Source organism: Fulvia fulva, chromosome 11 (assembly GCF_020509005.1).
Source record: "Fulvia fulva chromosome 11, complete sequence".
In the NCBI taxonomy this organism is placed as follows: Eukaryota; Fungi; Ascomycota; class Dothideomycetes; order Mycosphaerellales; family Mycosphaerellaceae; genus Fulvia; species Fulvia fulva.
Genome location: NC_063022.1, coordinates 245,880 through 271,467, shown reverse-complemented (window position 1 = coordinate 271,467; position 25,588 = coordinate 245,880). Strand labels below are relative to the sequence as shown.

At 52.8% G+C, this 25,588-nt stretch overlaps 14 protein-coding genes across 14 annotated transcripts; 8 read left to right on the top strand and 6 right to left on the bottom strand.

Moving 5' to 3' along the window:
- Positions 1-230: 230 nt before the first annotated feature.
- Positions 231-2,862, bottom strand: CLAFUR5_12612 (uncharacterized protein; the record flags this gene model as incomplete). The annotated part of the gene is made up of 3 exons (XM_047911760.1): positions 231-570; positions 722-884; positions 2,454-2,862. The coding sequence occupies 3 exons, from the start codon at positions 2,860-2,862 to the stop codon at positions 231-233; spliced, it is 912 nt and encodes a 303-aa protein (XP_047767657.1).
- Positions 2,863-3,252: 390 nt separating this feature from the next.
- CLAFUR5_12611 (Rhomboid protein 2) lies at positions 3,253-4,197 on the bottom strand (the record flags this gene model as incomplete). The annotated part of the gene is made up of 2 exons (XM_047911759.1): positions 3,253-3,902; positions 3,957-4,197. The coding sequence occupies 2 exons, from the start codon at positions 4,195-4,197 to the stop codon at positions 3,253-3,255; spliced, it is 891 nt and encodes a 296-aa protein (XP_047767656.1).
- Positions 4,198-4,369: 172 nt separating this feature from the next.
- On the top strand, positions 4,370-6,408 carry CLAFUR5_12610 (GPI transamidase component GAA1; the record flags this gene model as incomplete). The annotated part of the gene is made up of 3 exons (XM_047911758.1): positions 4,370-4,379; positions 4,435-5,834; positions 5,887-6,408. 3 exons carry the CDS (start codon positions 4,370-4,372, stop codon positions 6,406-6,408), a joined length of 1,932 nt encoding a protein of 643 aa, XP_047767655.1.
- A 301-nt stretch (positions 6,409-6,709) lies between these two features.
- CLAFUR5_12609 (Homologous-pairing protein 2) lies at positions 6,710-7,437 on the top strand (the record flags this gene model as incomplete). Its single annotated transcript, XM_047911757.1, has 2 exons — positions 6,710-6,961; positions 7,012-7,437. The coding sequence occupies 2 exons, from the start codon at positions 6,710-6,712 to the stop codon at positions 7,435-7,437; spliced, it is 678 nt and encodes a 225-aa protein (XP_047768078.1).
- Positions 7,438-8,444: 1,007 nt separating this feature from the next.
- Positions 8,445-9,733, top strand: CLAFUR5_12608 (uncharacterized protein; the record flags this gene model as incomplete). Its single annotated transcript, XM_047911756.1, has 3 exons — positions 8,445-8,900; positions 8,958-9,431; positions 9,497-9,733. The coding sequence occupies 3 exons, from the start codon at positions 8,445-8,447 to the stop codon at positions 9,731-9,733; spliced, it is 1,167 nt and encodes a 388-aa protein (XP_047768079.1).
- A 79-nt stretch (positions 9,734-9,812) lies between these two features.
- CLAFUR5_12607 (uncharacterized protein) lies at positions 9,813-10,286 on the bottom strand (the record flags this gene model as incomplete). Its single annotated transcript, XM_047911755.1, has 1 exon — positions 9,813-10,286. One exon carries the CDS (start codon positions 10,284-10,286, stop codon positions 9,813-9,815), a length of 474 nt encoding a protein of 157 aa, XP_047768084.1.
- A 533-nt stretch (positions 10,287-10,819) lies between these two features.
- On the top strand, positions 10,820-11,129 carry CLAFUR5_12606 (uncharacterized protein; the record flags this gene model as incomplete). Its single annotated transcript, XM_047911754.1, has 3 exons — positions 10,820-10,889; positions 10,946-11,004; positions 11,061-11,129. The coding sequence occupies 3 exons, from the start codon at positions 10,820-10,822 to the stop codon at positions 11,127-11,129; spliced, it is 198 nt and encodes a 65-aa protein (XP_047768085.1).
- Positions 11,130-11,781: 652 nt separating this feature from the next.
- Positions 11,782-12,081, top strand: CLAFUR5_12605 (uncharacterized protein; the record flags this gene model as incomplete). The annotated part of the gene is made up of 2 exons (XM_047911753.1): positions 11,782-11,910; positions 11,962-12,081. 2 exons carry the CDS (start codon positions 11,782-11,784, stop codon positions 12,079-12,081), a joined length of 249 nt encoding a protein of 82 aa, XP_047768086.1.
- A 351-nt stretch (positions 12,082-12,432) lies between these two features.
- Positions 12,433-12,797, top strand: CLAFUR5_12604 (uncharacterized protein; the record flags this gene model as incomplete). The annotated part of the gene is made up of 2 exons (XM_047911752.1): positions 12,433-12,675; positions 12,732-12,797. The coding sequence occupies 2 exons, from the start codon at positions 12,433-12,435 to the stop codon at positions 12,795-12,797; spliced, it is 309 nt and encodes a 102-aa protein (XP_047768456.1).
- Positions 12,798-13,141: 344 nt separating this feature from the next.
- CLAFUR5_12603 (Arylsulfatase) lies at positions 13,142-15,054 on the bottom strand (the record flags this gene model as incomplete). The annotated part of the gene is made up of 2 exons (XM_047911751.1): positions 13,142-14,679; positions 14,736-15,054. 2 exons carry the CDS (start codon positions 15,052-15,054, stop codon positions 13,142-13,144), a joined length of 1,857 nt encoding a protein of 618 aa, XP_047768080.1.
- A 536-nt stretch (positions 15,055-15,590) lies between these two features.
- CLAFUR5_12602 (Conserved oligomeric Golgi complex subunit 5) lies at positions 15,591-16,913 on the bottom strand (the record flags this gene model as incomplete). The annotated part of the gene is made up of 1 exon (XM_047911750.1): positions 15,591-16,913. One exon carries the CDS (start codon positions 16,911-16,913, stop codon positions 15,591-15,593), a length of 1,323 nt encoding a protein of 440 aa, XP_047768081.1.
- A 3,531-nt stretch (positions 16,914-20,444) lies between these two features.
- CLAFUR5_12601 (uncharacterized protein) lies at positions 20,445-20,954 on the top strand (the record flags this gene model as incomplete). Its single annotated transcript, XM_047911749.1, has 1 exon — positions 20,445-20,954. One exon carries the CDS (start codon positions 20,445-20,447, stop codon positions 20,952-20,954), a length of 510 nt encoding a protein of 169 aa, XP_047768082.1.
- A 315-nt stretch (positions 20,955-21,269) lies between these two features.
- Positions 21,270-22,877, top strand: CLAFUR5_12600 (uncharacterized protein; the record flags this gene model as incomplete). Its single annotated transcript, XM_047911748.1, has 1 exon — positions 21,270-22,877. One exon carries the CDS (start codon positions 21,270-21,272, stop codon positions 22,875-22,877), a length of 1,608 nt encoding a protein of 535 aa, XP_047768083.1.
- A 587-nt stretch (positions 22,878-23,464) lies between these two features.
- On the bottom strand, positions 23,465-25,526 carry CLAFUR5_12599 (putative ADP-ribosylation factor-binding protein; the record flags this gene model as incomplete). The annotated part of the gene is made up of 2 exons (XM_047911747.1): positions 23,465-23,671; positions 23,721-25,526. The coding sequence occupies 2 exons, from the start codon at positions 25,524-25,526 to the stop codon at positions 23,465-23,467; spliced, it is 2,013 nt and encodes a 670-aa protein (XP_047767821.1).
- Positions 25,527-25,588: the final 62 nt, after the last annotated feature.

Genomic DNA, 25,588 nt, shown 5'->3' with positions numbered 1-25,588 from the left:
GGTTAAATTGTTTGGTCCAAAGGATGTGCTTATGAGTGGTGCTTCATGGTCTGTCTTGAGGTCTTGTCTCGAAGTGATGATCTGGATGTGAGCTCTCGAAGTGCTCGCGTGATGCATATGACTAAATTGTGATGCAGAGAATATGCGCCCACCCCTTGCTCGCACGCGGCAAGCGGGACCACCGTTTTGGGAAAGCACGACATACACGTACATGCGTATGGATATTCACGTCACGTCGACGATTGCAACCCCGCGTATGAGCTTCCCACGACGAGCTCATCTGCATTCAATGTGCCATCGCCAACCAACTGCACCAAGCCCGACCTCAAGCTGTGAAGCTCAAGTTCCTCACTCCGAACGTTCAGCATACTCGGCAACTGAAACTTGACAGCATCAGCACAAAGTAGCTCCCAGGCCATCGGCCCTAGAGCATCTCGACCCGTAAGATCAATCAATACCCCAATCTCATCAGTCTCTGAGTGCCACATCTCCCCTGGTTTCGAATGCTGCTTAACCATTTCTCGAAGTCTTTCAACAATCTCATCAGCATCATCTGCTCTGATCACCCTCCTAGCGTATTTAGCACCATGCTTCAAAGCCAGCTCGACGCCTATATCGGCGTACCTGCTTGAACTGAATGAGTCGAAAAGCTCAAATACGGCCAGTCACTCCGCGAAACGTATCATGAAGCATCCAAGTCAGCACAAGAGGTACTGCGGACTCATCGGCTAGGACGAGGATGTTTCTGGGGAATTGGGGACCAAGGAACTTTTTGTCTCCAGGCAAGGCCTTTTCCATGGAGTACATCGTGATCGCAGCTGCTATCAGCCATGACATCGGCGGTTCTGCTGCAGCGGACGGCGAGGTGGCCGCAGGTACCTTGCCTGTTAGGTTGGCAGCGACTTTGACGATATAGCCGCGTCTTGGCGGAGAGACGTCGTGGAGAAGGTATGTTATGACTGGATCTCCAGGTCGAAGGCCGTTGATGTTGGTGTCTGCCGCGACCCCAACTCCAGCGCCGGCGGAGCAAGTCCAAGTGACGGGATGGTCCTTGATGAGTTAGGGCAGCTCTATTCTGCAGGGCTCATATTGGACGACAGCTGCCAGTCTGACGAAGAGGTGCCCTGAAGATGGCGAAGGCCTTGAGAAGGAGTCCATCTTTTCATGTAGAACTTTTCAAGTCGGAACGTGGCGGTCGACGAGGAAGAGCTTTTGTAAGGTCAGCTAGTTGTGTCACAAGATTCCAAAAATGGAGGCCGACAGTCTGAGCATCCAGCCCACAAATGCCCGTTGCGTAGGCTTCTGCATCGGGCGCCAGGTGGCACAGCTCAAGCAAGCATGCGGCGCAGTCCTAGCACATCCACCAAACTTCAACACAGCATCCACAGCAAGATCGCCATCACGTACCACTCGTGGGACGCAGACACCAAACATTTCGCGGGGATACTTCCGCCTGGCCCTTAATTGCTGCACTTCATGTACGCAGCACCCTTGACCTGTTCATGCTTCAGCCTCTTCCGAACGCATGATAACACACGACTGTCCGAACGACTGCGAGAGGCTCCAAGCAGATGGTTGCTGGGTTCACACCGTGCACAGATGCTCAGCTGTCTTCAATCGACATCTTCGATTGTAGGACCCACAGGGCTTACGCCGCTCACAGCCGCTCTGCCATCTTCGCCCAAGAGCTCCATCACGCCAACGGCATTTCTTTGAGCGGCGATCATTAACACGGTACTGCCACTCTTCGTCATGTGGTTGACATTGATAACACTGTATTGAAGAAGCAGCTTGACCACGTTCTCGTGGTCATTGTAAGCAGCCCATGTGAGTGGCGTCATTCCACTGCGATCTGGAGCATTAGTTCGGTCTTTTTGGGCCTTCGAAAGAGCCCTAGGTGTGTCTGAAACCCAATGGAAGAGTTCTGGCCGACCTAGAGCGGCCGCAGTACACAGTGGAGATCGACAGAAAGATTCCGGGCCCCGCCTCTTTGGTGCAGTGGGTGTTGAAGACATTGGCTTCCAGTCATGTTGATATTCCCAGAGGACATTCACAAATAGCTCCAGCCACTGAAATGGCTCGGCTTCAACATCATTCGAGTATCTGAGTTCCGAGAACGTGACGTATATGGACGCGAGAGCCATATGCGAGTCCTTTTCTGATATGGCGCCCTTCCAGACATGTAAATCAGAACAACAGTCGTCATCGTTATAGCTATGCTCGTTTGTGGATGGCTCTCCGTGGTGATGCTTTGTACACGGCTGTAGCAGGAACTCTCTCGCTGTCTGATGCAGCGGATGAAGTGCAAGCAAACGTTACTTACAGCACCTATCCAGCCTGCGTCCTCCACTCCCACCGAGTTTCCCAAGTATCCCTTTGATGTCACACAAGCCAACCCGCCGCCCACGGAGCAGTACAAGGTATGCACTGCACTTTTTCTCCTTCGATCTTACAAATCAGGATCTGATCATGCCTCTCATAACGATCACGATCCAAGATTGCGAAGTGGACCTTAGACAGCGGCTTCGGTGGCTTCGGTACGCTCTGAATATACTCCTTGACCTCCTCGATCGTAGCGCCTACGCCTGGGGAGTACCAGTCTTCATCGATGGGCTGGTAGGTACCAGCCACCCAGTCGCCGCCTAGATCCGGTATATTGTCGTAGTCGTCGGCGAGGCAGAAGTACCAGTCGTCGGCGTGCTCATAGTTTCGCTGTAGGACTTCATTGATCATCTGCATCCAAGCCTGTGAGCGATGCATACGGCTCAGTAGATGGCTGGTGCTCACGCTGATGGGGACCTCCTCGAGTACGAATAACGCGAAGAGGTCGCCATCTTCGTCATCCTCGTACAAGCTATTCATCCCTGAATGCTCTCTCGGAAGACGAGCCCATGTAGGCTCTTGATGTCCTGGTACAGTTATTGCAACTTTCGGGACGGCGCAGTCCGTCGATGAAGAGTCCTTTGCTGCACCACAGTGCAGCTTGGGGAGAGTCCAGATAATTCTGTTCTGCGGCACAGTTACGACTGCATGGTAAGGCACCACTTTGGGCCCCCGCTGTTCGAAGCTCAATAAGAGTTGGTGTCTGAATAGCGGCGCGCGTCTCCCGACCCACCTTCCGTGTATTGAGGCTGCGCACCAATGATGACTGGGTCAGTTATGCTCGATTTCGCCCACATATCGAGGAGGTCGACATGTGTCGCAGTGCCAGGAATGGCTGGGTATCACATATGTCCATTATGCTTCTATCTCTTAAGGCCCTAGCCTCTGCGTACTCCCCACCGGTCCAACCGCAACTCCATTAGCGGCACCCAACGTTCCCCTTCCAGGCGCCGGGCCTTGTCTCGTACTTGGCAGCACTCCATACCTGCCATATGTCTTCTGGTCCACGCTGACATAATGCGGCAGCCGCCCAAGCAAGTTCAACTTCCCCTCAACCCACGTCAAGATCTTGTCATGCGGCGCCAGAAATCTGATATATCCCAGTCCCCAAAGATGACCCACTGCAGCACCACATAGATGTCCGAGCAGACTCGTGTGCGGAATCAAGAAGTTGATGACCAAGATCAGGAACAGCGGCGTCGTCCAGGTAGGGATCTTGATATCCTCGCCGAGCTGGAAGTAAGGGTTTACTCGATACTGCTTCATCGCTTCGTTGCAGAGGAGAAGGAAAACCCAGACACTGCTTCCCACTGCTGCGCCATTCAGATGGAAGATGAAGCGCTCGAGGAGGGTGTAGAGGCCACCGGGTAAGAGACCAAAAGGACCGGTGAAGAGGATAAAGGTCGTGATCGTGCCGTGCTCTGATTCAAAGCGTTCGAGAAGCGGGACGAAGGCGAGGATGTTGAGGAGGTAGTGGAAGATGTCGCGGTGTATGAGGGGATATGTGTTGAGGCGGTATACTGAGGGACCGTGTTAGCGGGTTCTCTACACCTATAGCATGTGACCACACATACATGTCGAGATGTTGATCTTCTGCGGTATCAAGGCGCCCCATTCTGTTATACTCGGCACGAACCAGTGGGCAATGTATAGGGCTGTGATGATGGCCAACAAGCCGCGTGTCGCGAGCGGAAGTCTGAGGAGGTAACTTCGTATCCTTCGCGCGTCTGGCACGTATGCAGTAAAGCTGTTGGCCATCTTGATGTCTGTCGTTGCTATCGAGGATGCATTGGTGTAGAGACAGAAGGTGGGCATGCGACACTTGCAGGAAACATCAAGTCCACTCGCAACTTCGCAAGCATCCGATCACCTCCGGCACAACACGAAACTAACTCTGGGGCTGCGTCCAGCAACGTGGCTCATCAATGCTTCATGAACACTCTCATCAATATCCTTCACCACGACATCTTCATGATATAGCACAAGTATGGCGCTCTGTAGGTCCAATGCAGTCGCGGAGATGCCATTTCAGCTGACAGAGACATTGTATAGCCGCGCGCCTCCTCACTCTGCGAAGATCGCCCATCCTCCTCAAGCTCCCTCCATATCTCAGTGCCCTCCTGATCCTGGTTGGCTTTGCATGGCTCCTCCTGCTGCCACTTAACGAATACTCACGGCAGACATACATCTCCGAGAACGCCATCCTCCCAGGACAGGTTCATACATACTTTGGCGGCAGCGAGCATAATGTCTTCCGAGCATATCGACAGGAGGTATACAACCTTGGGCAGCAGAAGGATGAACAGCACAGGGTGGACGGGCTGTACAGGATACTGGGAGAAATTGGGTTGAAGAACGCACGACAGACGTACATTTACAAGGTCGCTGGGGAAACGATATCTGGTACGAACATCTATGGCTTGCTCCAAGGTCCACGCGCAGATGCCACCGAGGCGATGGTCCTGATCGCAGCATGGCGGAACTTTGACGGCGAAGTGAACTACTCCGCTGTCGCGCTGGCATTGACTCTGGCGCAGTACTTCAAGAGATGGAGCATATGGAGTAAAGATATCATTGTTCTATTCCCTGACGACAGCACCTATGGCCCTGAAGCGTGGGTGTCTGCATACCACAGCACGTCTACGACCCCAACATCATCTCGAAACATTAGTTCATTGCCGGTCAAAGCAGGCGCACTGCAAGGAGCGGTTGCTTTGGACTATCCAGTCGGACCATGGGGCAAGCGATTCGAAAAGCTCGATGTGCTCTACGACGGCATCAATGGTGCATTGCCCAATCTCGACTTGCTGAACACAGCCGTCTCTGTCGCGAGCAGCCAGATGAACGTCGGCTGCAGCCTCCACGGCATGCATCATCACTCCGATAAGTACCAGGATCGGCTGAAGTGTTTGGCAAAGGGTGTCATGACGCAAGCTGCTGGGCACGCTACTGGTCCACATTCTGCGTTCATGGCATACCACGTCGATGCGATCACGCTCAAAACTGTTGGCGATGGCTGGCATGACGAGATGAGTCTAGGTCGAGTCACGGAGAGTGTCTTTCGATCGATCAACAACTTGCTGGAGAAATTCCATCAGAGCTTCTTCTTTTACCTTCTGCTCAACACCCATCGCTTCGTAAGTATCGGAAGCTACCTACCAGCCGCGATGCTAGTGGCGGGCAGCTTCAGTGTCAATGCGCTGGCGCTATGGGTCTTGAGCGGCAAAGGTCCAAAGGAATTCCCGGGAGAACAGAAGCCGGCTGGTGGCGCGAGCGAGAAGCTAAAGGCGAAAGCCGTGGTCGCGATACAAGAAGGCGAGGACGTTGCTCTTATACCGAAAGCAGAGCTAGAGACGGTGGAGCGGAAGATGTTCGTGCCTGCTACTGTCGTGCTGATGGTGCATTTGGCGAGTTGCATACCGCTGTGGGCACTCACACATCTCAACAAGGCGGTACGTTGGACGTGCGTGAATGCGAGCTGCTCACATACTGACTCTTTGCCAGGTACTTCCTTCTGCGCATGGTGTTGTGTCAGCATTGAGCTACATCTTCGCCATACAGATCAGCATCCTGCTCGTCCGCAACTTCAAGGCGACAGCGCAGCAACTGCAGATGATGCAGTCCTTCTCGCTGCTCTTCCTTGGCGCAACACTTTCGACATGGGCAACGATCAACTTCTCTTTGGCATTGGTCGTTGGTCTGCTGGCTTCGCCGTTGAGCTTCATCCGACCGGCGACCTTCTTCACCAGCAAGAATGAAAAACGCGAACAACAGACCTCGTCGATAGACGTGGCCCTAAGCGTTCTCTCGACGCTGGTATGGCTGATGGCTTCGCCGCCACTGATGATCTATGCGTTGAGCCAGTACCTGAAGCAAGATCTTGGGTGGGTCTTGCTCGAGATCGCAAAAGGCTGGACAGCTCAAGGTGTTTGGAGCAACCTTGTAGTGTGGAACATATGGTGGCCTGCATGGGTCATTGCCGGCACCGTGCTGTTCAGCAATGCGGCGCGTAAGCTCGGCGTATAATGGTCGGTAGTCACGACACGAATGCCACGAATGCTCATCTACGTCGCAGGTGCGGTCCCATTAAGAATAAGCTTATTTTCCCTCCAGCATGCGAGTGAGGAAGGTACGCTCTGTGCACGCAGCTTCCTCCTCCCAACTTTGAGCTTCTCAACCTCACTTCGTTGCCTATCCCAACGTTACCTCACTTCATTTCGCACATCATCTTTCACGCAATCTACACCCGCTTCCACTGCATACACATCACGACCTCTTCTACCACTGCCATCTACACGCATTTACACCATCCCCTCTCCACAGCACAATGGCACCGACCAAGAAAGAAGCCACCGCCAGCGGTGACAAGCAGAAGACGCTCAACGCAGACGAATCAGCAGTATGGATCAAGAACTACCTTCGCGACAAGAACCGCCCCTTCAGCGCCGTCGAGATCAGTGGCAACTCGCAAGGCAAGATCGCCAAGACTGCAGGTGTCAAGCTTCTCAAAGACTTGCACGAGAAAGGCGAGATCGAAGGCCGCAACGCAGGCAAGCAACTTGTGTACCACACCAAGCAGGTGAGCTGAAGCAGACTTTGTGCTATCGTGCTCCGCTAAATCTACTGTAGGAAGAACCGTCTGAAGAACAAGAGACCAAACTCGCCGAGATGGAGACCCTCACCACCCAACTTCGCGATGAGATCGCTGCTTTCAAAGCTGAAGAGAAAGAGCTCCGTCAACGTCTCCGTGAAGGTGCCCACGTGGTACCACTTCCCGAACTCAAGGCTTCCATTCATGGGCTTGAGAAAGAGAAGCGCGATCTGGGTGCTAGGTTGAAGAAGTTGAAGAGCGGCGACGTCAAGCCTGTGAGCAAGGTCGAGAAGAAGGAAGTTCAAGAGCGTTGGAGCAAGATGAAGAAGAGCTGTGACGCAAGGAAGAAGATTCGATCGAGAGTTTGGCAGGATGTGGTGCTTACCGCGGAGAGTCAGCAGGGAAAGAGACTCGATGCTGAGGCGGTCGAGGAGTTGAAAGAGGAGTTGGGACTGGAGTTCTGAGGGATGATGGCGAGTGAGATGTCCGGCGAGGTGATGAACGATATGTGAACGAGACGCGATGTGTTTGAATGGCTCCCGAGATGTAAGACTCATGATTCATGGGCAACGATTGCGGATACGTACAGCTATCAATACGACATGAGACTAACGACACGACTTTGACCTCAGCATGAAAGCCATGTCGGCAACCGCTTACACTCACGTGTTTCGTGGACCTAGCCACGCTCCACACTGACCAAACCGCCCAAAATAACTGGTGGGATTATGTTCATTTCTGGTGTTGTTCTATCTCTCTATTCACATCCACACCACCTTGTTCTTCGTTCTGCTGCGTCTATAGTCACAATGTGTATCTACTGCGTTCTTCTGACCCCTGCTGTGGTAGTTCTCAAGCAGCCGTTCACACCGGTCCAAGTCCTCCTTGGATAAGAGCTGATCTGGTCCGGAAGCTGGAGGTTCTGGAAGGTGATATGGCCGTCTTGAGCCTGCAGTGTCCAGAGCATTGCGCACCTGATGCCTTGTGGGTGCGAAGAGCGGGTTGAAGGTCTTAACAAGGTCTCTTTGCGAGCACTTGATGCCCTTAAGTCTGCAGTAGTGATAGGCTCCTACTATCTGATTCTTTTGAGGTGTTGAAAGGTGTTTGGTCATCTTGCAGTAGCTTCTCCAATCCAAGAAACAGGTGAAAAGTTTGCGACGGTAGCATGCGACAACAACACCACATATAGCCAATCCAAGCGCGACAATTTGTTCAGTGATGTATCCAGATACGTATATAAATTTGCTGGTTGCAATGGGCCTGATATTGGATAAAGAAAACCCGATTGAAGATGTGGTGTTGTTTTTTGGTGGAGGTGGGCGCTTTGGTCCGTATGACGCGTGCTAGCGTGTCACAAAAGTCAATGAAATGACGCGTTGCAATCCCGGAACTCTACAGCGATCGCATTGAGCAGATCCTCGTCTTCCCAGTTCCTCTCACGTGCCTCTATCTCTCACGCCTTCCCATCAAAATGCCTCCCGCCAAACGTTCCCTCGCTGACTCCGACTCCGACTCCCAACCCGACGCCGAACGCCCAGCAAAGAACGCGAAGATGTCATCTTCCACGACCGACGCGTCCAAGACGCGTACAGACATCAAGACAAAGTTCCTCGAGACACCATTCGAGGGCGCGTACGAGTACGTGTGTTTTGAGCCTCCAGACTGGTCGAAAGAAGATGGCGATGAAGACGACGAGGATGACAGCGAAGAGGAAGATGAGGATGAGGAAGAAGAAAAGAGCAAGGACAAAATGTTCGACAAGCCAGCCAAAGACCATCCAGGCTATAAACACGTCTTCACGAAAGCAACACTGGAATTGCTGAGCGATAATTGCAAAGAGGCGGTACAGAGAGATCCTGATATGTTTGGGATGTACGTGTACAATGACTTCGTGAACTATGCTGTGCTCGATCTCATTGAAGAGCTGGTGGGTCGTAACCTACACACTGGACTCGTGACTTAAGCAGAAGCTTAACTCTTGCAGTGCAAACTCATCTCCTCAACCCTCGGCAAAAACGAAATCCACCAAGCCTGGGCCGCCTGCGCCTGCCTCGCGCAATTCCTCCAACACGGCGCCCACGGCGGTTGCTGGATGCACGCCGACGATGGCGAGCGAGTAGCCGCCCTCTCCTCCGTCATCTGTGCCGCAGCACTCGCGTGCTTGAACGCAGTCGATCGAGTTGGTGAGCTCAAAGCGGACTCCAAATTCCTAGACTTGGGTTTGGTCATGGCGCTTTACTTCACGAATGTCAGTGAGATGTCCAATTACGGTGCAGAACCAACCATCGAGTTTGAGGACATGGAGTTTGAAGAGGTGATTGTTGGATATGCGAAGAAGGCGGGGATTGATCTGATGGATGTGGGAGTTGCGGGAATGGAGGAGGCGCTGGCGGATTATGGGGAGACTGAGGCTTTGGAGGGGAGTGCTAGTGCGACGCGGTGGGGGTATTCGAAAGTGGTGAGTTTTTTCTGTTTTCTTTTGGTACGTTGTGAGGGTGGTGGAGACTGATTTGTGAGTTCTAGTGCAACGACTATATGAAGGCTCATGGACCTCATGGACCGGTCAAAGGAGGACCTGGTTTTAACCTCATGCAATGGTCCCGCGAAGGGAGAGCAGAGTTCGCTTTCGACCATGAGGACCCGGTTGAAGGATTTGTCAGAAGCAGACATCAAGTCTGGCAAGCTGATGCCGATGTAATTGACCTGCGGACACGGAGCTCTGGTTCTTTCTTCTCGCGCTATACCCCCTTCTTGGTGTAATATGATGGCCCGCCCTGATCCGTAACTTCCGCCATGCCCGCTTTCAAATCACCCTATTGAATAACCGGGCATCAGCATTTCACGCCCTCTTCACCGCACCCGGCGTCCTCAGCCCAATCCCCAACACAATCGCCACCCTTGTCAACACAAAAGGCCAAGTCATAACAGCCGCGATCAAATCCTGCCCCGTCCACTTCCCAAAAGTCAACCACTCGCTCCAGCCTCCCACCGCCATTGCCGTACTATGCGTATAAAGCGCATCACAAAGCAAGATTCCCATACACAAAAACTTCCACACTCTCAAGTCGTCCACAAACCTCAAAGTGGTGGACTCGGTGAAGACGATAAACGTCCATCCGCCTGCGATTTGCCAAAGGAGGAAGTTGTATTCAGCAGGGTAGGAAGTGAGGTTTTCGCGGGTCATGCCAGAGAGGTAGTAGCCTGGGTCTGTGAGGATCAGGATGATGCCGCCAAAGGCTGCGAGGGGTTCGAAAATGGTTAGGAGGATGCGGTAGAGGGCTGGGACTGCTGTGGTGGCTTTTACGGTGGCCATTGTTGCTTTGTCGATTTCTTTGTGGATTAATGAGTTGTAGAATTGTGAAAGTTGTGACAGTGTCGAGGGCAAGCTGAAGCTATATCGTTGTGCGGATAGTGGCGGAGATGAGCAGGGATAGGGATAAATGGTAGGATTCCAGTGGCGTTGTGGTGTAGTGCCTTGTCGTCTTCGTTCCTTCCTTCGCCTTGTTCTGCAGCTTACAGATGGTGGTATTGCTTCTCGGATGAGACTCGCTACAGTGTCCCCCTGAGAGATGCAACGTTTGGAAACTGTCAAAGATCGCCCGAAGTCTGTCTCAGCCCCATGTAAAATGACGTAGCTCTCACATGAAACAAGATCCCAGCTCTGGAGATCGAAGCATTGTGCCAAAGTGCTTGGTGGAGCTTAGCTATCTTCACGATGGCGCGACATGTGGCTACGTCAGGACGCTGGGGATCATAGAAGTAGAGCTCGAAGTGCTCTGATCTGTACCTGTTCACCTACTTTCGTCAGAACCAACCCTATAACTATATCTAAGCAGAACACACGACATGGCCGACCCAAACCAACCAAAGGAGGACTACCTCGACAAGGGCCTGGACGCCGTTGAGAAGCAGTTCGGTAGTTCATTACACAGCCTATCGTCGGGAGTAGTTGATGCTGATCAGACCCATTAGGCAAGAAGAGTGGCCACAACATTGACCCAGCCAAGGCTCGCAGCACCAACGAGAAGATCGTGAGTCCGAGACGATACAGTCATGATTTTTGTTGGATGTACTGACTGTGATGTAGACCGACAAGATCCGCGAGACTGGCGAGAAGCTGACCGGCAAGAAGGCTCCAGAGAAGTTCAGCAACTAGCTGATGATGACATATGTGCTACCTCCTATGATGGAAGATAATGCCAACGACAGAATATCAGGAGTAATACAGACCTTCGAACGCTTATTTGTCAGTCTCATTGTGCCGACAAAGCTGGTGGTATGATGGTGTGTCCATACCTGGGCCAGTGCCTGCTGTCGCCTGATTTTGTGAGTCGTAGAGTACGTGTACGCAACAGGTGTCGCTCCTCGTTCCGTCACTGGTGCGCCGTAGGCTCAAGCCTTGAGCCAAGAACAGTGAGCTGAGTACTCATGGGCCCCGTCTGCTTCGATGTGGAGATGGAACAAGTCGAAGTTGCGGAAGAAAGCGAAAATCCTCCTGGTCCGATCGCAGTCCTCGGTGCACAGTGGTTCGCACGAGGCCTGTAGTGCGCCCCAAAGGCGGGCCAGATGTGATCGAGAACAAAGAAAACCACCGTATCGTGCAACCAACGTAGGTCTTTGAATTGGTTACACAGCCTACAGGCATTGTCGCATCCGCGAACTCCAGAGGTCACACCGTAGTCAGCTAGGCTGGCTGGGAAGAGCATAAGAATGGTCGCTCTGCCCAGCAGCAAAGTGTCGACCCAAAGCATTTCCACCCCGGGCAACATACCTCGTCGGCGCCCAGACGATCTCGGTCAGTGACCACAATGAAGCTTTTCTATGCTGTCATAGCTGCCATGGCGCTGTGTTCAGACCTGGCCGCTGGCTTCTGCTACCTGCCAGGTTGCGGTTGTGGGGGCGAAAAGTGGGCGAAGCAGTGCTTCCAGGGCTGGACAGTATGTTTGCAAGTCGTGACCGGGCTCACCAACATGGCTGACCAAGAACAGGTACATTGTGTTCAGGGTACAGATCGTATGGACAGAAGCTGGAAGTATAAGAAGATCCAGTACTGCGGGAACTCGCCGAGCGGTCTGCATTGCCAAGCTGGGAACTGCAAATACGGCTGAGGGGGACTGGAGAGCGGGTGGCGATGGGCAGGAACCGAACAGCAACAGTCGAAGCAGAGTTTCGCAGAAAACAGTTGAGAATGTATCCGCCCAGAGGTATAATCCTGACACGTTCGAGCCGTCTCCTCGCAAAATGTCCGCTCTATACGGTGTAAGCTTCATTAGGTTCACGATATTTTAGCTTTGCTGTTGCATTGTCCGCTTCCGTCCTGCGTGGTAGACTGTGCCGTGGGATTACTGAAGAGTCGTCTAGAGCAAGAAGTTCCGAAGGTGAGTAGCTTTGTTGGGAAGACTTATAAGACCGTCGATTCGCACAGTGTCGGTCTTGGTGCTCCATCAGCCATTCCAGCCATGGCACAAACCACTTTCTCCGTAGGATCTTGCGCACTGCACATCTTGGTATGTCTTATGAACTCAGGCCATGCCACGAGCTGTCATGCCTCAGCCGAAGCCAAGCTCTGGAGCGACAGGATGTCGAACTTTTCATCGAACATAGCCTCTGATTTGGACGACGCAGACACTACCGCGAACGCCATCATAGCAGACGATATGACAGTATATGGCGATTCCAATTGGATGAGCTACGGCTATGCAGTAAGAAGGCGCGGCAACGCCATGTAGTATTGGCCAGCTAACAGCGATGTGATCAGCATAGCGAATATCCTATCGAGACTGGCAAGCAGGACTTCATCAAGGCAGCTCTGAAGGGATCATGAGCCGACTGGTTCGGCCGTAGTCTCTGGTCACTGACTGGATAGGATAGTAGCAGCCAAGAATCCACCTGGATTGATACCGTTGTGGGATACGATACAGTCGTGTGGTATTACACAGCGTATGACAGCAACGGTGGGCCGGTAGCTCCCGTAAAGACGTTCAACCTGTGGTCCTTGAAGCCAACTCCGGACCCGCTCGCCAGATCGACTTTGCAGGTATATCAGTTGGATCAAGAGGTTAATACACCTGCCGCGATCCTGGCCTATGGATGTCAAGTTGTGTTGAGCAACGGTACGGCGGTACAACCGATGTTCAAGCCTCCAAAATAAGGCGAGCGACCAAGACTCTAGCCTCCTATGCCCTCCAAGTAGGGCTTGATGTGCAGTGGACCTTCGCTCTCCAGAATGTAGCCTTTCTCGCACTTGTCAAATTTGACTCGCTGCTGTTCATGTTCATAGAAGTGGTCATAGATTGGGTCTGCGGCGTCTTTGAGGTCATGCACATCACCCTTGGGGTGAAGCATCTCCCAAGGATGTGTGCACTCTCTACCTCTGCATGTCTTCAACACCATGAGTAGTGCGTCAAGCCGGTGCAGAACTTTGGGCACGGACAGTGCATTTGCGCTGTTCGCGATGGTGCTTCCCGATGGGACCACATCGCTGGTGTAGAGAACCTGCTGGTCGGCGCGGTGTGGTCGTGAGCTATCCAAAACAATGTTTGCTGGGGGTAGTTTGGAAGCCCGAGTCGCGTCGGGGTGGATGTTGCTTGCTTCATATGGATCCATAGTCAGATCGTACAGCTCGTGCTCTCCGCTACACCAGACTGTGTACAGCAGGTTGTATCCGTCACCGATCACTCGTAATGCCTTGTAGGTGTGATTCGGGTAAAGCACCGCGCCGTGCTTCCCCTCTGACATGATAATGCCCCAACTTTCAACGTTGACGTGCTCGTTCTTCCAAGGCTGTGCCGTGATTTCAGAGTCTAACTGAGTGACCGGTATAGCTGATCCATCGAAGTCGTCTCGAACGTGTCCATTAGCGAGCGCAAGGAACGTTGGAGCCAAGTCGGTATGTGATGTGACGATGTCCGTAGTCTTTCCGCGTGCAATGCCAGGACCTCGAACGATGAAAGGTACATTGACGTCCTCTTCGAATGCACATTGCTTGCCTGGCTGCAGTCGGTGTTGTCCGATATGGTAGCCATTGTCAGTAGAGAAGAAGATGTACGTCTCGTCCAGAATACCAGCTTCGTCAAGTCGCTTCACCAGATCGTCAACGATCTCATCAACCGCTTGAAGAGCACGCAACCGAGACCTGTAGAAGTGATCGTTCGCTTCGATGTTTGTCTGATTCTGCTTTGGAAGAAGGCCGATCCACGAAACTGAATGTGGGTCGTCTGGGTTGAAATGAGGCGTGCGTGGAACAATGACATCTTCAAAGAGATGTTCGTGTCGTTTCGCAGGGACTGGAGGCGACTGGACGTTTGAATGTTCGGAGAAGTTCCCATCGATAATGTTCGAGCCGATGTGGACGTTGCTGTGTGGCGCAGTCGGCGCGATGGTCAGGAAGAATGGCTTGTCGCTCGCCAATGCATCGCCCAGGAAGCCAAAGGACTTCTCAGCAACGAGGTCGGTGGTGTATTGTCCCTCATACGATACTGGCTCCTCCCCATTCCGTGTAAAGGTCGCATTGAGATACTCATAAGTAAATGGGTCGAGCAGAAACTCTGATCCCGTCCAGCCAGCTGCATGAGGCGAAGCAAAGTTGTCGACCGTTTGAGCATTGAATAGCTTGCCGACATGGTAAGTGTTGTATCCAGCTTCTTGAAGCCAGATGGGTAGGTAAGCAGAATTGAAGCCTTGAGAGATGAACTTAGGATACCCACCTACCGAGGTGGTAAGTTGGGAGTAGCACTATAAGAAGATAGTGGAGACGACATACCGTAAGGTGGGTTGACATCTGTTACGTTAGTGTTATGTGCAGCTTTTCCCGTCCACAGGCTGACTCTTGATGGGCAACACAAGGCCACTGTGCAGTAGTGGCGACTGAACGATGTACCCTCATCTGTCAAGTGCTTCTTGAGATACGGCATGTACGACAATGAGTCCATGTGGAGGTCCTGGTCGTCCGTCAAGATAAAGACCATGTTCGGCTGTTTAGAGGACTTCAGCGGGACCTGTGGTACATCCAGTGCCAGAAATAATGGCAGAGACGCTAGGTAGCGTAACGCCAGCAGGCATGCTCTCGTAATGGTAGGCATTGAAATGTAGGAACGGGGCAGCAAAGTGGTGCTCTCGTCGTACGTAGGAAAGAGCTGCCGAACGTTGTGTTGTTAGATCATGGAGGAGAGATGGATATGGTGGACTTGGCTGGCCAGCAGCATATGACAGGAGGACAGATGTGTGTTGATGTAAAGATCAAAAGACAAGAACGATGAGTTGATCAAGCACATCATCCAGAGTTCGCAATATTCTTGGCGTAACGTGACTACGCGCAGCTCGACGCGACGCGTGCATGCCGTTTTCCAGGTTTCTTCAGACTCTCTCATACTGTTCGTTGAAGGACGGCATTTATCAAGCTTGATTCATGGTATTCGATCTAGCACTAGCATTGTGTTGGGATCAAAGCAAAGCGTTCAGTAGTGTTGACAGGCTGAGCCTTAAGGAGACATCGGGATTGATTGCAGAGATAACTTGTTCTCCAATGAAGTTTTGTGGTATGCTGCAGCTGAGACGACGGTCTAGCGGGTCAGTGAGGCAGTGACCATTGCGGGTGACAGATTTACATATCACCACTTCACCTTCCCAGCGGCCCAACAACACTGCTCACCATCACCGCAGCTTCTCTCTCCCAACTAGCTTGCGTCTTCCCACCCTTATCCCTCGTTCCTCTATACCCACGATCGACACCCTCCCGTATCGCATCACGTACTCTGTCCTTGTTCGTCCGTAGTGTTCTCGCACTGACGCCACCCCGAGACATGAACTCTTGCACGCGCGATGTCATCTGACTAGCCATACTGCGCCAGAAGAAAGATGGTAGGGATGATGTGTCCAGGTGTCGTAGCAGAGGTTGGAGGAAGTTCTGATCGATGGTTGTATTCGTGGACGTGGACGATTGGAGGAGTGGATGAGTGGGAGGCTTGATGTTCTCGAGGAGGCTCTCAAGAGCGATGATGTTCTGACACCGTGCTGAGGTTTCGAGGAGTGCTCGATCGAGGGTTGGTAGTGTCGCGAGGGCTCTTGCAATTGCTGCGACTGAGGAAGTGATCGCAGTCTGTAGATATGATTGTAATGCTTGTAGCAGCAGACTCGGGTCGAATGTCACAACAGTCGTGTCTTTCTTCATGGGACTCAGCAGCCACAACGTCTGCATTGCACTCTTTGCCCTCTCCTTCGTCTCCTCTGCCTGCGCGAACGTCTTCTCATTCCCTCCCGCATTCAGCAGCGAGCTCATGCTGAACTCCCTCACCACGCCTTGCGCACGAGTGATCAAGCTCCTCTCACTTGGTGTTCCCAGATCCTGCCTCACACTTTGCGCGGCGTTGACCCTTCCCACCTCACTTCCTTCCTCCCCAGTGAACACACTCCTAAGCTCGAGCACAGTCCTCGCAGCCGGCACCATAGCCCTATGCCCAGATACTCTCTCCTTGCTAGCAGGACTGCTGACCATATCCATTTCCTCTTCCAACCTTCGTCCCAGCTGTACTACCCTTTGAACCGCGCGACCCAGCCTCAACGTCTTGACCATGTTTTCTGCCGCAAGTCGCACCTGCTCAGCAGCTTCATACCGCTCTCCCACTTCCCTTTCCAGCCGCTTGTAGCTCTCGCTCAAAGTATTGACCTGTTCTTCCACAGTTTCAAGCACTCTGGTCGCTGCATCGTTGCGCTCGCGGGCATGTGACACGATTGGGAGCGCATTCTGGGTAGTGAGGGTGTCGATGTGGGTATCGACTTCTTGAACGTCGAAGAGGACTTTGGAGAGAGGTGTGCTCAGATCTAGAGGTGTGTCGGTGGGGTTGTTGGTGTCGAGGACGAGTTTGTTGGCGTATGCCGAGGGATTGAAGTCGTCGGAGAGGAAGGCGGCGGTATCGAGGTATGGAGAAGAGGTGTCTGCCATGGTGTCGCGGGGCGGGAGTTTCTTGGGTGTTGAAATGGAAACAGAAGCTGCAAGATGTGCTCGGCGGGGAAGGGGGTGTTCGATCGATTTAGTGCTCCATAATCTCTGAATCTGGCACAATACAACACTGGTAATAGGTCTTGCTATACTTTGAGAGTCGCAAACGCTATTACAACTAGCATTAACAATCTGAGGGGTCAAGATCAAGGTCAAGCTGGAGTCAAGCTGGAGCATTCACTTGTCCGGCTGTATCCGACGCTAGCTGCGGGCAGCACTCTTGGCCCATCAGCTGAAGTATCCTACTCACACACAAAGATCTACTGCATCCCGCGCCTTACGCTTAGTGAATATCATTCGACACACCATCAGTGGCTCTGCTGTTGTGAGCACCTCTGCTGAGCAGGCGAGACTTGAGCCCACCGACTCAACATCTCAGCAGCTCCTGGGGGTTCAACGACGCGATTGAGCACCCTGATTTATGGATGATATTAGGAGACATTGTCCAGCTTACTCATCAAGCAATAGCTATTCGATATCCAAGATGTCAATGCTCTCAATAGCTCAGCTGGAAGGTCCGTGATTTGCACTTGCAAGTCCTGAAACCACTTACTCACTCCTCACAGAGCGCAAGACTGTAATAGAATATCTGGATCATCTTGAGGCCCGCGGTTCGAGCCCGTAAGAATTCTCCCTCATCCTAGATTGTCACAGCAGGTCCTAACACTTCGCAGGCGTTGGGAGATTACAACATGATGCATCTGCACCCGTTAGCCATTCTGAGCTTCTGTCTTTGGGCCAACACCGCCAACGACTGCATGACAATGCTTATCTTTTTGTTGATTCGATGTCTGCGTAGTCCATCACATCAATGGGTAGAAAGATGATGTACAACAATGCACACTATTAGTGATCAAAACTGGGCTTAACGCCGAGACTCTTTCCCACTTTCACAACTCCTTCTAAGCACACGACAAACAAAAGCCGACGTTCGATTCACGACTGTTAGCCGTGTCGGTCCCCATGCACCCGCGAAGCGGGTGTTGGACAACCCAGTGATATTGGACACCTCACTAACACCACGCTTTCCAACACGCGTATCTTCCATTCAACACGCGTTATCTCATCAATATGGTTGCTTCCATCTATCGTGAAGAAGAGCAGCTCATCAGTGAGGCCGTGCAGTGGTACTGCGACGCGTCAAATCCAGGTCCTGTCAAGCAGGTAGCCGCCAACTGGGGTGTCGATTACTAACGCTTCAGAAGACGACTTCTCGGTCACAACTCACGCAGCACACGGCCGCGTACGCACACGGTGCTGACAGACGATCAAGAAGCTGTTCTTGCAACCTACTTGAGGAGGTGTGACAAGATAGGCGTATCCGCGCGACTCCGGATGGTCCAGATCAGCGCAAATTCGATCCTCAAGCGATACCATACTGGACCTAGATCACCTCTAATTGTGAGCTCGAAGTGGCCACAACGATGGCTCAATCGACATCTAGAATGGAAGAAGGTGAAGCAACTACCATTGGAAGCAGCAAGAGCAGCGGCATGGGATATTGGTGACCTTGAATGGTGGTACAGCAAGCTGTGGGAGACCTGTCAAGAGCATGGCATATTGCCTGAGGACATGTGGAATATGGATGAGACTGGCTTCCGCATTGGTGTTGCGAAGAACCAGTATGTTCTTACGCAATATCCGAAGAGGAAGAACTTCCTTCCTACTGCCAACAACCGTGAGAGCTGTACGGATGTTGTTGCTGTCTCAGTAGCTGGGCATGTGATTCCAGCCTTCCTCATCTTGATAGGGAAGATGCACCTGAATACGTGGTACCAACACCTTAAAGACGACACGGTTGTGGGTGTTAGTGATTCTGGATACACGAATGACCTGCTTACACTGGAATGGCTGCGACATTTCAACGAGCACTCTGCGAAGACATAGCGAGGTGCATACAGGCTGCTGTTGATGGATGGGTACGGCTCTCACTTCACGATTGAATTCATTGAATATTGTGACGAGCATCTGATAATCCCCTCTGCACTGCCAGCCCATGCAACACACTTTCTACAGCCCTTAGATGTGGTCGTATTCCAGCCTTACAAGCACTAGCACGCAGAGGCTGTGGATTCAGCTTCTCGCTATGGTTGCAGCGACTACAACAAGCTCGAGTTCTTGCATGACTTCGAGGCCTTCAGAAGGCAAGCAATGAAGCCAACAACCATCATAAGCGGCTTCGAGAAGTGTGGTATCTACCCCTTCAATCCGGAGCCAATATTGGCTCGTGCAAGGCAAGACCTAGCTGCTCTTCGATCGAATAAACCAGTCTCAACACCGGAGCCGATTGTCAACGATAAGCAGCTTCCAACAACAGTGAGGACCTTCGGTCGATACACTGCTGCGCTTATAGCTGATCCATTGATAGATGAGTCTATTAAGCAGCGACTGGAGCCACTCTTCCGTGGAGCCCAGATTGCTATCGTTGAGGGCGCCGAAGCAGTAGCTGAATTGAACAACACCACGGTCCGCCAGAACGCTCGCAATGCTCGCAACACTCAGACGAGACAACACCTTCAGCGTGGAGGTGTCATGAAGGCTATCAACGCAAGAGCTGCTATACAAGAACGTGAAGAGAACACAGTAAAGCAGCTTGAAGCCCAGCTAGCACGTGCAAGAACAGGTGAATTGAGACACCGGATAAGCAAGATTATGAGCTATATCAAGGGGACATACAACAGACCTGCTTATCCAGTGGAGAGACGGAAGATTATGCCAATATGGCTTGCCTGTATGGACGATATAGCCAATAGATAGTTGAATACACCTCATTGATATCGTTGAGGTGTCCAATATCACTGGGTTGTCCAACACCCGCTTCGCGGGTGCATGGGGACTGACACGGCTAGAATATCACGTTCAGACTGGCCATCATCTACAACGTGTAGGTCGCGGTCCAGTTCAGTAGGCCAAGTAGGCGCGGCATGTTCGACGCACGGCCGCACTTTACGCACTCCGGCAGTCACTGTCCATCTCAGTCCTGCACGATAACGTGCAGACTTCTAATGTTTTTCTCCGTGCGCATTACGAAGTTTACTAGTAATGCAGCAAGCAGAGCTCGGCCGAGGGTACGATCAACTCACCGATGATGCACGCCCAGCTTCGACAGCGGCGCGACCGACGCGAACGCGGGCAACAAGAGCTGGAGCGGAGCATATTGTAACTCTAATTGCTATGGTATGTTTACTGCTTCTCGACGCACCACCTGGTCGTTTCTCCAAAGTTATATTCCTGGATGTGCTTCAACTACATACTACCACGGCAAGAGGTGGACAGACATAGTTCACAACTTCGACAATTCTGGAAAGCAGGGGCGTTATCACTCAACCATCGACGCAGAACCTCCTTGCAGCACTGTCAGCACGCCGCATACGTGCCAAGACGAACCTCATCCGCTCCATTTCCCATCAGCTTCAATCTGTAGAGCAAGACCGAAGTGACTGGTGACTCTTACGAACAACCCCTCCCGCAAGCATGTCTTCTTCCGCCACCCCAAACACTAACGTAGAGTCCTCCTCAAATGGTACAAATTCCACCGCGCCCACTTCGACTGCACCCACACCAAAGTCTCAAACGGACTCCGCCAGTTCAGCAGAATACCTGGAGTCAGTCTGCGTGGGTGGAGTGACAGCCTGCAATGACAGAGACTTCAACTACGAGAATGGCGAGCTATACAAAGCAGTCTCGCCTACCTTCAAAGCACACTTTGAGAACTTTGGCCACTCTTTGACTTTGGCCCAGCATGCCCACTTGCTGCGTCAGACGATCGAGCAGTACCCGGAGTACCATGTTGAGGTGAAGAATGTGTCTTTGGATGTGGATGAAGCGAAGGGTATTGCGATTGTGTATATGGAAACGGAAGTGACTGGAGCTCCACCAGAAGTCAAGACGTCGTTGATGAATGAGTTTAAATGGAGACGGCAGCAGGGAGTTTGGCGATGTTGGCTGCATCGTGTGATGAAGGGTGTGAGTGAATACAACTGAATGGGCTTTTCACGACACCAAGATTCTGGTTGCTTCGGGAGCGTGGAACCTGAATCTGCTATTGTGCATCTTACTCCGGGACAGTGTTGCGAGTGAGTAATGCCGTCTCCATGTCCAGCGGGATCTTGTACTCGCAGGGATCTTCTGGACCCTGGTATAAGCGCACAAGCCACTTGTCGGTGAATGAAAGTGCACATGCAAGCTGGCCAAAACGCCTCTAGCCCCATTCCCAATCACTACAGAAAGTGCAGATAAGAACATCTATAGCGCTTCCACGTTCTGTATCACACAACACAGACCATGACTACCACCAACATGTCAGACCAGGCAAATTACGACGCAGTCAACAATCCATACAGGCGTCGTACTTTCCGTCGACCACCACCACCACCCCGAACAGCAAGCACGAACTTCGGTGAGTCAACAGGCTCACCAACACCACAGCCGAACGAGAACCACGCAAGGATCCCTACCGCAGAGGAAGTTTATGGCAGTCTCAGAGACATCTACCCGACGCTGTGCCAGAACCTTTCGACGGCCACATTCGGATCAGTACTGGAACTCTTTCCCGATGATGAGACTCGGTATAATATTGTCCGCGCCTACACCCGATTCGAGCAAGCACAAGTCACTCCTCAGGCACTGGCATTGTGTCTCTGGTGCGTGTTCGAGACACTACACCAAGGTCAAGCCGCAGTATCCTTCTTGCCGCATAAGCTTGTCCAGACCCTCCAGCGACTCGAGCGCCAGTACGAGGGCTTGCCCAAGCACACCGGCTCAGGCGAAGCGCTGTACAACCACATCTACGGGATGCTAGCATACTGCACCGTTCGCGAACAAGCCATCACGATGCAAGAGCTGCAGAAGATCTTCCAAACTTACAACGCAGCCGACCCGATCCTTGCCTGCTTCGACGACTGGCTTGAACGCAGCGAAGCGGCCCAGGTCCGTGGGAATGTGCCAAACAAGGCACTGTTCTGGAAGAACATCTGGAGTGCGGTGCGCGGCTATCTGGATTTCTGCTGCAACCGCCAAGATCGTCCGCAGCATCTCCTCATCCAGGTCATGGTTAGTATGACTACATGGCATGCTACGCTGTGTATCCTTGAGGGTATCCGGGACCGTGGCGTGGATGGGTTCGTCACGAGTGAGGGAGCATCGCTCCGACCGCCGCAGAATGCGACTCAACCGCCTGCACCAGTTCAGATACAGCAGCAGCCAGCTCCAGTGCCACCAATGCAACCATCTGTATCTACTGGACCTGCCCAGGAGGACCCAGGTCAAGCAGCTACCCAGAGCGGAGCAGCCTACCAGCCCTTCCTCCAGAACCAGCAGTATCCTGCCGGCCGTGCAGGAGTCCCGAGCGAACCCCAAGCCCCCTTCCCCAACTTCGAAGCGCCACATCCTCCTCCTCCCAACCCTCCAGAAGCCGGGAAGCGCTGCGAGCGCTGCGCCGAGAAACACATAAGATGCGACAACGAGCGTCCCTGCAGTAACTGCCGCAAAGTCGGCCGGCAGGCAGACGAATGCATCCCTCGCGAGACGAAGCGGCGGGGACCTACAAAGACAGCTGTGCAGGGCGGTGGCAAGCCCTCCTGGGCGGCGGAGCGACCTGATCCGGGAGCAGGGGCGCGCAACATGGGCGGTGGTAAGCCCTCCTGGGTGGCGGAGCGACCTGACCCGGGAGCAGAGGCGCGTGATGTCGGTGAGCCGAGCGTGGGAATGGAGCAGTTCGAGCCGATGGGGGAGCTGGCTATGCCTGCGAATCAGGTGCCCGAAGCGATGGGAGACGGTGAGGTGGAGGAGGGAGGTGCGGCAGAGAACGATGAGGCGGGAGGAGGCAATTACAACTACAACTACCCCTACACCTACGGCGACGCGGACAATGATCCGAATCCGCGGGATCAGGATTATCATGAGTAAGTAGTCCAGGGGCACGAACGGACGAGCAGTGTGGGGGCGAGCACAGCTACAATCTTGATGATAAAGTCAACGGCCGTGATAAGGAGGATACCATCAGTGGTTCAAACGCATGAATGAAGCTGAAATTGGGTTAGACAGGCGTTTCCAGGTTCTTCTTACTTTCTGTTAGCGTTCACGAGATACGCAACGAATCCCTCCAATGAAAACCCGTTGTTTCAGCATTTTCTTTCGATAGAAGCTACTGCACTGGGGAGGCATACATAATTCAACTTTCCCTCAAAATCTCATTAAACGCCTTAGCCACGATCAAGGTGGCCACGGCCCCCTTTGGATTGGCCCAAGAAATGCTGCTCGTCATCCACAGATCGAGGAGTATACACCGAAGGTCCGCCACGGCCCTGTCGTGGAACGACTCTGAGCTCGTGGTGGTATATCTCAGCCACTGTCGGGAGATTTACGCCGGTACAGCCATCGAACTTACTCCTCGACTGCGTGAGTCGTCATATCTGTGACAATCAGCCTACGAGAAGAAATTATTGGAGATCATCTGAAACATTTTCCATGTCCCGTCTATCTTCTCCAGCCCGCTACGACACACCCAACCCGTTGATCTCGCCTTGCTCATGCTGAACCTGCTGGGCTCCAGCGAAGACATACGACGCACGCCACCGCAGTTTAACGGACGTCCCTTTCCCTCGCTCCGCACCATGTAATCTGATGGTCTGTGTGATGCCGTTCTGCTGTCTGGGCGATAGTGAGCGGCCTGATTGTGGTTGGAGTTCAAGGGTATAGCCCTATATGAGATTAGTAAAAGGGAGGTGTTTGGAGGTATGGACAACGTACCTTTGTCACAGCGAGCTGAAAGGTCAGATTGTCGATCGCCTGCTGCCCATTGTTTGAGATGCGACTGTGAATCGTGATCTCGTTGTCGTTCGCTCGAGATACGGCAAAGACAGTTTTGATGGTGCTGTTGGTGACAGTGATCTCGGTAGGTTGATCTGGAAGTGCGGAGCTGAACTCCCACTCGTCATCGTGGGATGCCGCAGCGGGCGCAGGCGCCGATGTGCCATTGCTGCTGCCCATGCCAAGCAAATCGACCGGCTGTGATGAAGATTGGTATGCGGGCGGCGCAGGTGATCTAGATGGTGTATGTTGGAAGGGCGAAGACTGCCGGGGTGGCGTCGCAAGAGCTGCGAAAGGATCCGACTTCTTTGTCGGATGTTGAGCTTGCTGCTGAAGAGACGAGGGTAATGGCGATGCTGGCTTGGTCGGTGCCTGGAATCCAGAACCCAAAAGACTGGCGCTCGATGGCTGTGGCATTGCAGGTGATGCCCTCGGCTGAGTGTTGAAGATCGAGTTTGCGGGTTGCGATGGCTGTGAGAATTGTGCCATGATGTCCACGTTGCCATTTGACGATCCACCAAGCGAGATCCCGCCACCGGAGCCAAAGTTGCCATCGCCCATGTTCAGGCCGAGAAGATCATCTTCTAATGCATTGCCAGCTTTTGGTGGAGGCGCCGGCGCAGAACTACTCGATTGTGCGGGTGCTTCTGCTGGCGCAGCACTATCTTCTGGTCCACCAAAGTCGATCAAAGACAGCTCGCCTCCTTCACCCTGCTTCACGCCAGCTCCACTGATTCCCAGCGTTCCTGCCTGGATAGCATTCGCTCCAGCAACATCACCCTTCTTCATGAGCTTGTACCGCTCCATCGTCCTGTGTATCGAATCGTTAATGCTGAGCAGCTTGGCAACGGCTTCGTGATCGTCCGACTCTTCTTCACACATCCTTTGGATCTTGGGATGTGCTGATGCGAGAGAGTTGGCTAGTTCCTCAAAGACATCACCATCCTTGATCTCATCGCCAGGCTTGACATCTTGCATCATCTCTTCTAGCAGCCTTGCCTTTTGCTGGATCCTGCCTACTTCCTCCGCAGCCTTTGCTCGGTAGTCGGTCTTATGCCGTGTGTCGTATCCAGCCATAACCTTCATAAGCTTGTTCGCTTCCTGCAGGTCATGCGGTGTACCTCGTCGGATCAGCTCTTGCAACTTCGCTGACTGTGCTGCTCGTTCCTCCTTTTCCATCTCCTCGGCGCTTCGCAGGTTGTCACTGGGATTAAGAACAGCGGCATCTTCTCTCCTTACTTGTGGGAACTGGTACCCTTTGTAATGCAGCAGCCTGTGCATATCCCTGATGAAGCCCAGATCCTCCTTGTACTTTGATGTCTCGCATATCGTCTGCCTCCATTCTTGGATCAGCTCCAAGATCTTCTGCTGCACCCTCGTCAACCGTATGGGCGGTCGTTCTGGGAAGCGTCGGACTAGCTCGTTGAGGAACTCCTTGGTGCTGATCTGCAGCTGGAAGGGATATCCGCAGTTCTTCACACATATGTCAAGGAGTGAAAGTGCTAGTAGCGAGACGTTCGGATTCCTGTGGTTGATATAGCCGACTATGGCGACTGCTGCCTCCCGCGGAGCGCTGCCTTGCTTCGCATTGATCAAGTCGGCGATCTCGAGGGATAATGCCAGATTTGGCTCAAAGTTCTCCGGACTGCAGGCATTCTGGATATATCGCTGAAGTGGTGTTGACGCTGGCTCGGTCGGGTATGCGAAGCGATCGCGGGTCGCATATCGTGCTGAAGCGGCTTCCATGGTAGCGGTGGCTGTGAGCTTGGAGTCGGGTATGGGTCTACCTGCCCCGGGGGTGGCGCAAT